General features: G+C 37.3%; 1 protein-coding gene and 1 pseudogene across 1 annotated transcript; both read left to right on the top strand.

Annotated features, from left to right (window-relative positions):
* Positions 1 to 1,871: 1,871 nt before the first annotated feature.
* LOC122060882 (beta-fructofuranosidase, insoluble isoenzyme CWINV1-like) lies at positions 1,872 to 4,703 on the top strand. The gene is made up of 7 exons (XM_042623987.1): positions 1,872 to 2,147; positions 2,290 to 2,298; positions 2,382 to 3,238; positions 3,336 to 3,494; positions 3,670 to 3,911; positions 4,032 to 4,122; positions 4,274 to 4,703. The coding sequence occupies exons 1-7, from the start codon at positions 1,970 to 1,972 to the stop codon at positions 4,454 to 4,456; spliced, it is 1,719 nt and encodes a 572-aa protein (XP_042479921.1). The 5' UTR covers positions 1,872 to 1,969; the 3' UTR covers positions 4,457 to 4,703.
* Positions 4,704 to 5,807: 1,104 nt separating this feature from the next.
* Positions 5,808 to 7,120, top strand: LOC122065646 (annotated as a pseudogene).
* The last annotated feature ends 794 nt before the right edge of the window (positions 7,121 to 7,914 follow it).

The following is a 7,914-nucleotide window of genomic DNA, read 5'->3' on the forward strand; positions in this document are numbered from 1 at the left end:
TAAATCATTAGACTAACTAAATTATATAATTGTAATTACAAATATCCTGGAAAATGAAAATATGCCAAAACTAAAAAATAAAAACTCAGCAAACGATCATGAGAAATATAATTGGGATATAAAATACACATTTTCCCTTCCATTTGTTAGAAGACGCAATCAATGTGAGAAATTACTAGATATGATCATAACTTCTAGGTAAGGATCCCCGTTCATAAACTCTTCCTCTACATCATTCCCACTTGACACTAGAATTAGTCAAAAGCTTACCAATTCATTTATTTATTTGTTAGATCTAGTAGAGCCGACTCCATTAAATTGGGATAATGCTGAGTTTATTGTTGTTTTGTATTATTAGATTTAGAAGATTTTTAAATTGTTCATAAAGTTTCATGTGTGAAATTTATACATATATCTGATCTAAAATAATTTCTTAAATGACATTTTACTCATATTTATCCATTGATAGAAATATATTAAACCCAAGATCCATCATCGTCAATGTGACGAAGGAAAGAGGACAATACATCTTAGAACTGAGTGTGATAGTATGAGTCATGTTCATTATTGTTTGGACTTGGTTGACTTCACAAGTTTTTTCTTATTTGGTGTTTTTGGCATCTCTTTTAATCTTTTCTTTAGTAAATCATTATCTAGATGTGAAATGGAAACAAACAAAAGGAAAAAAATAAAAAATAAATTACCACTGAAATGGAAATTAAATATTTTCATTATTATAAATAGACCATATCTAAAAAGTTTTCATTAGCATCATTAAATCTATGGCATATTTGGATGATTATTAACAACAATGCTTCAACCATATTTTCTTCTATGATTCATTATTTAGATGGGAAGTCGGAATAAAGAAGAAGGGGAGGGGAGAGGGATTGAGTTGGATACCCTTCTTCTTTATCAGGGTTCCTAAGCCACCAATGTAGGGGAACTTTTCAGGCCACATCAATGACAGAATGAGAAAGAGTATCAACTACATAGGGCCTATATGATCTGGGGAAAAATAATTAAAAAAAAACCCCAATATCTAGAATATCATGGATCTTTTTTATTTTTTTTTAACGAAGGTGTCTGGGCCACTTTACGTGCATCTCGATTAATCCTCGGGGAAACTAGCGCAGCAGCTCATTGCCACAGTTTCCACTTAGATCGCAGATGCACAAATGGAGAATCAAATCAAGAACAATGCGTCTATCCACGTAATCCTCAATTCACTCAAACCATCTGAGCAACCCAAATATGGGTAATATCATACATCCAATTTCAAAGCCCAAACCCAATTCCCACAACTATTACCTATTTTAAGGCAAACCATTAAGGTGGCATCCCCAAAATTCTCTCTCTCTCTCTTCCATTACAGGTATTGACATGACAAAAGAAGAGGATAAGATTTGGTAGTTGTGATATAGTTTCAGTTTCCAAACCGACCTGTGGTCCAGCTAATTTGAAACCCAATTATGGGCTGGGCGGTGCCATTCCCTTGCCTTCCCACTTAGGCTTGTGACCTTTCCCAAAAACATCATATCTGGCTGTTCCAAAACTAGGCTGAGAGGTTTCTGGGATTGATATCAGATAGGATGGATGGCTTATGCGGTTTTGGGAACTCTCTGTTTCCTGTTTTCTTGCTTTAACCGTAAATCATTATTTGAAAAATAATAATAATAATAATAATAATAATAATTTATTCATGGCCTACCACCACTGAATTCTAATTTTAATCAGAATTAAAAATAACTATTTTCTAAAGATTGACTCTTTTTTTCTGGTAGGACCTAAAGTTTGACTCTTGAAGTCTCATATAAACCTGATTAACAGGGGATCTATCTTCCATTGTTTTTTTCCTGTAGTTTCTTGAAGATCTGAAATACAATTCTTCCTCTTTATCCAACTTTATATAACTATTTTCTTTCTTCATTCTTTCATTTCCTTTTTACGTCAAGGGAAGCCAATAGCCATGGCCTTCAAGGTTGCTTGGTTTATTGGGTTATGTTCTCTTCTTCTTGGCTATGGAGTCAATGTTGAAGCCTCTCACAATGTTTTCTTACACCTTCAATCTTTTCAGAATACTACAGCAACCCTTCAGCCTTATAGAACTGCCTACCATTTCCAACCGGCCAAAAACTGGATCAATGGTTCTTCTTCTTCTTCTCTTCTGTAGCTTCTATATTACTTTTTCTAACATTTCTAACAATCTTCTTTTGACCAACTTTTGATTTATTTTGTGGGTATGTCTCTGATTCTGGAATGGACTATTGGATATCATTGGATAAACAGATCCTAATGGTTAGTCTAGTCTCTTTGGATTTAAATTTCAAGTACTTAACATGTACAAGGGAATTGACATTCAAGTTCTATCTTTGTTGCAGGGCCAATGATTTATAAGGGAATCTATCATCTCCTCTACCAGTACAATCCAAATGGTTCAGTTTGGGGTAACATAGTATGGGCACACGCCACTTCGACTGATCTCGTCAATTGGGTTCACCATGAACCTGCAATCAAACCCTCCATAGAATCAGATATTAATGGATGTTGGTCTGGTTCAACTACAATCCTACCAGGGGACAAACCTGCTGTTCTCTACACTGGTATAGACCCACAAAAAAACCAAGTCCAGAATTTAGCATTTCCCAAGAATCTCTCTGATCCATTCCTGGTAGAATGGACTAAACCACCCCAAAATCCTGTTATGACTCCCATTGATGGGATCAATGCAAGTTCATTCAGGGATCCCACCACTGCTTGGACAGGTCCTGATGGGGAATGGAGGGTGATCATAGGAAGCAAGATTGATCGCGAAGGGAAGGCAATTATGTATAAGAGCAAGGATTTCATTAAGTGGGAAAGAGTCGACCACCCACTCTATTCAGCCAAGAAAACAGGAATGTGGGAGTGCCCGGATTTCTTCCCTGTCTCTGTAAACAGTGAAGATGGTCTTGACACATCTGCAACTGGTCCTCATGTTAAGCATGTTTTTAAGGTGAGCTTGGATGATACCAGACATGAATACTACACAATTGGTACTTACAATCTGAAGAAGGATAAGTATGTTCCAAACAAAGGTTTCATCGACAGCGATTCAGGCCTGAGATATGATTATGGAAAATTTTACGCTTCGAAGACATTCTTTGATAACTCTAAGAACAGAAGGATACTGTGGGGTTGGATTAATGAATCAACAACCCCACATGCTGATGTCAAGAAAGGATGGTCTGGAGTTCAGGTAAAGCAGAGTTTAAACAATTCATGAACATCCTTCTTAGTCTCAAGTTCTTCAGTACTTGAGAGGACTAAGTTTTATCCAATGATTCTGTTTGCAGGCAATTCCTAGGAAAATTTGGCTCCATGCTTCTGGGAAGCAACTGGTTCAATGGCCAGTGGAAGAAATCGAGAAATTACGCGAAAAACAAGTTAATTTGCAAACTACATATCTGAAGAAAGGATCAGTAGTTGAAGTTTCTGGTGTCACTGGCTCACAAGTGAGTTTCTTAAATCTGTTTTCTTCCACGCAAGAGTGAATCTATTAATAAGTTTCAGACCCACTGCATCAAATGAAAAAATATATATACCCTCAGAGATTTCTAATCCAGTTGATTTGTCATCTCTTCTCTTTCAGTATAGATTTTTAATCTCTTTCTTTTTTGTTATTGAAAGGCCGATGTGGATGTTTCTTTTGACTTGACAAAAATATTGAAGAATGCTGAGAAGATGGACCCAAGTTGGGATAGTCCACAACTACTTTGTAGCCAAAAAGGGGCTTCGGTTGAAGGAAGTTTTGGACCATTTGGATTGCTAGTTTTGGCTAGTAAAGGCTTGAAAGAACAAACAGCAATATTTTTCAGGGTATTCAAAGATCAGAAGAAATATGTGGTGCTCATGTGCAGTGACCAAAGCAGGTCAGTTCTAATATTCTATTTTTGATACCTTTTTGGTAGTCTACAGGTTCTATCAAGGCAAATCTACCTTGGGTTATCACGCATATAGTGTTGCCTAACTTCATATAATAAACAAAACAGGTCATCCTTGGGGAAACAACTGGATGAAACCACGTATGGAGCTTTTCTAGATTTGGATCCTCTTCAAGAACAACTATCACTAAGAAGCTTGGTAGGTTGATAAGGCACATGTCAAATTTAGTTATTTATCGATAGAGTGTTTGTTTTGAATGTCTTAGGATTGGCATCATATATAATATATTGTATTCTCTGTTTGTTAGTTTTGCATTTTGATATATATTGTGAGATTCATTTTTTTGCAGATTGATCACTCCATCGTCGAGAGTTTTGGTGGTGATGGAAGGGTTTGTATCACATCTAGGGTTTACCCGAAGAAGGCGATATATGAAAAGGCACATCTGTATGTATTTAACAACGGAACAGAGGATATAAAAATCTCAAAATTAAGTGCTTGGAGCATGAAGAAAGCTGAAATTGCCAATTAAAAGGAGGTCAAGCAAAAAAAAAAAAAAAAAAAAAAGAGAGAGAGAGAAAGAGGAGGATATCTTCATTCCATGAGTCACCACTCTACTAACAAGCAGTTTGCACTTTGGAGCAACTATCATTTAAATTTTCTGTAATAATAATGAAAATTTGTCAATATTGTTTAATTTCAATTAGGGTTTTCATTATTTGAAGCCAATTGTATTTGTCTGATTGCCCAGACCGTTCTAATAAATTTTCTTTAATAAACATCTTGATATCTCTCTCTCTCTCTCTCTCTCTCTCTCTCTCTCTTCCCCGTGAAAATCTATACATGAAGCAGAAAATGAAATAACCATACAACCACAACACAAGGGTATATGCAGTTTGGCAAGGTGTTTACATATGTTCCCGGTGAGGTCGAGGGGTAGTTTTCACTAACGATGGAAAATATAGTTATAGGCTCTATCCTCACACACGTCTATGTTTACAAAGAATTCCCAATAACACTAAAAATTCCATCACTACCGATTTATAGCCAGGAAAAATATATAACAATTCAAAAAAAAAAAAAAATTTCTTGAATTACCCTCCGTATAAATCATTAAGGCCTATGGGTTTTAACGGCCCTTTGGAGATAGCCCACAACTCATGCTTCAAAATACAAGACATCAGTCCTTTTTTCTACAATGGTCGACTCACCATGTGCAATGCTAGAACGAGGTAAAAATTGTCAAAAACCAGAGAGATTTTAGTTGTAATTTACCAAAAAATGAAATTCCTTTGCAAGTTGAAACCTTTTTGAGTGAAGCTTGCAACTTGTGTTTTGTTGCACTAAAAGATTAGTGAAACATTTTGGAATTAATTAATTGCATATTAATTTTGTCTTCTCATAATTTTTCCTTAAAAACTCCAAAATGTAGAAACAAAATTTGAGCCCAAGTTCTTATAGTTTCACTATCAGCCAAGATCTAGTTTAAAAAGCTATGGGCTTTATTTGTTTTAAACAAAGCCACAATGGTCAAGAAAACTGACTTGATCCAAATCAGAGTGAGGGCTTTATAGGGTCATATTCAATGCTCGCTAAGGCTCCATTTGGTTACAAAGGAAAAGGTTTGTATCAAAACTAGTTAGGTTTTTATTTAGAACCGGATACATACAAGAAAGAAAGCACACCTAAATATTTAATAATGGACCCAAGCATAGGAGGACCTCGAAACCAAGTGCTTGAAGCATTCAGGAAGCTCAAATCAAATATTAAAAGGAGGCAAAACAAGAAAAAAAAAATGTAAGGAGAGGGACTAGATAGTGTAAATCATGGTGAAAATGTGTCAGGGATTTTTTTTTTTTGGCCAGGGTGTTACCATAGAAAAGATGGATATTTGTTGCAAGTGGAACGACATCCTCTCAAGTGCGCTAACTCTCCCAGCGCACATTGGACAGCTGGGAGACACTTTAATTGCTTGCCCCGGTGTTGCCAGTCGTCTAATCATCACTAGCGGGGTCGGCACACTTGAGAGGATCCTAATCTGTTTCAAGTTTGTGTCAAATGGTGGGAGGTAAAGCACCTTCTCCTTACCCGATGACTCAATCGATTTTTTTGGGATGGGGTTAAGTTTTGGGATTGGTAAATGTTTAGGTTGAGATGAGTGAAAATGTTTGGTTGATTCAATTGAACCATGTTAAGAGGGTGAACATGTCAAAATGAAATAAGGAAAGGCCGATTGCCTTGCTTAATAGAGAGGTCATCTAGGGATTTCATTGTGCAAGGAAGGGGGAAAGAGAATTGGAAGTTTGTTTTTTTGGAGGGAATCAGGAAAAAAAAGCTCTAGATAAGGAAGTTTTTAAATAGTTTCAAAGCAAATAAATGGTATTCACTTCTTTTTCTCATCCTTTTTTAATGGGCACTATCTGAATGAAACCTCTCTCGCTATATTTTTAATATTTAATTTTCTTTTGATTGCCTATTGTCTTATTTCTAAATGTTCTTGAAGTTGGAAATAAAAAGTGATTTTTAAAATAATTTGAAAATTTACTTAGCAATTGCAAGCATTGTCTCGTTTCAAGTACACAAGAAAATATTTTACCAAAAAAGAAAAGGGTAATTTACAGTGCCACCCCTCAAAGAATGCCACTATTATAAGAACATCCCCTCTATTTCACCAAATTAAACTCAGACCCCTTACCGTCAGTCACTATTAAAGAATATGCCTTATGTGCTGATGTTTTTTAAATACCAAAATGCCCTTACTAAATATTAAGTACCTAAAATACCCCTCCAATTCAGAGCGAGAGACTGGAAGATCTCTTTGTGACTTTCCATGATGAGCAGGCGATGAGGGACTCTATTGAAGGGATGAATGGCCAAAGCCTCGACGGTTGTAATATTACCATCTATCAAGTGTAGAACAAAGGAAGCAATGGTGGAGGTGCTTACCGCAGTGGCGGCGGATACGGTAGTGGTGGCAACGGATACAGCGGTCGTGGTGGTGGCTACGGTGGAGGTCGACGTGATGGTGGTGATGGTGGGTACTGCCGCGGTGGTGGTTGTGGATATAGTAGCGGTGGTGGTGGTGGATACAATCATGGTGGTGACCGTGGTGATTATGGAGTCGGTGGATTGGATCTCGTTACTCGGGGTGGCAGTTCCTTCGATGGCAACTGGAGGAACTAGGGTTTGGTAGTGATGTTTTAGGGTTTGATGTCATGAGATTCGTCTTTTTGATTGATGGGGTTACTCTTCACTGTTAAACAGAGGTTTTCCTACCGATGGTGATGGTGATCGTGGTGGTTATGAAGACGAACCACTATTATAAGTGATTCATCTTTTCCGATCGATGGTTTGTTATCTCTAGAGTCATGATTCTAGTCCTCTGGTATCGTATTAGTCATCTTACAAATAATAGAAAAATAAATGGAATTTTTCCCAAAAAAAAAAAACTTCAGAGAGAAAGAGAAAGAAAGAGATGTCGGAAGAGGAATTGGGTTTAAAAACAGAGTTTTAGTGAATAGGATATAATGGTCATTTTAACTCTTCACTGTTAAGTGACTATGTTACACCCGTGCCCTAATCCAATCTAATTTGAACTATTGTGATAGGCCTCGGATTGGAGATCGAAAGTACGATAAGGTTTTGGCTCGCGGCTGCGCATTGCCGAAGGGATAGAGATGACCCCATATGTTTGTGCATTGCGTGCCTATCTAACTGGAGCGGATTCGTACCTTCTGATTCTAGACGGTAAGTGACCCAATTCCCCGCACTTGAATTCTGATACGCATCAAAAATTGCCAAAAGGCCTTGAGCATGTCCGAAGGCAACCACCCATACGAGACCAGCCATGGGATAACAAGCTGTCTTCACCATCGGAAACAAGCCACCAGAAGTAGCCTAGGCTTGGATCCGGTGCCTATTTTCGGTGGGTTGACAGGCTACTGTCGGGGTTCCGATGCCCGTGGATCCCACCACTCGCATCTAAATAGT

Source organism: Macadamia integrifolia, chromosome 2, assembly GCF_013358625.1.
Source record: "Macadamia integrifolia cultivar HAES 741 chromosome 2, SCU_Mint_v3, whole genome shotgun sequence".
Classification (NCBI taxonomy): domain Eukaryota; kingdom Viridiplantae; phylum Streptophyta; class Magnoliopsida; order Proteales; family Proteaceae; genus Macadamia; species Macadamia integrifolia.

Excerpts from the sequence above, each read along its gene's own strand:
- LOC122060882 (XM_042623987.1), top strand. The coding sequence starts at position 1,970 with ATGGCCTTCAAGGTTGCTTGGTTTATTGGGTTATGTTCTCTTCTTCTT. Across the intron at positions 3,495-3,669 it reads CTGGTGTCACTGGCTCACAA|GCCGATGTGGATGTTTCTTT; the intron begins GTGAGTTTCTTA and ends TGTTATTGAAAG. Across the intron at positions 4,123-4,273 it reads AACTATCACTAAGAAGCTTG|ATTGATCACTCCATCGTCGA; the intron begins GTAGGTTGATAA and ends ATTTTTTTGCAG.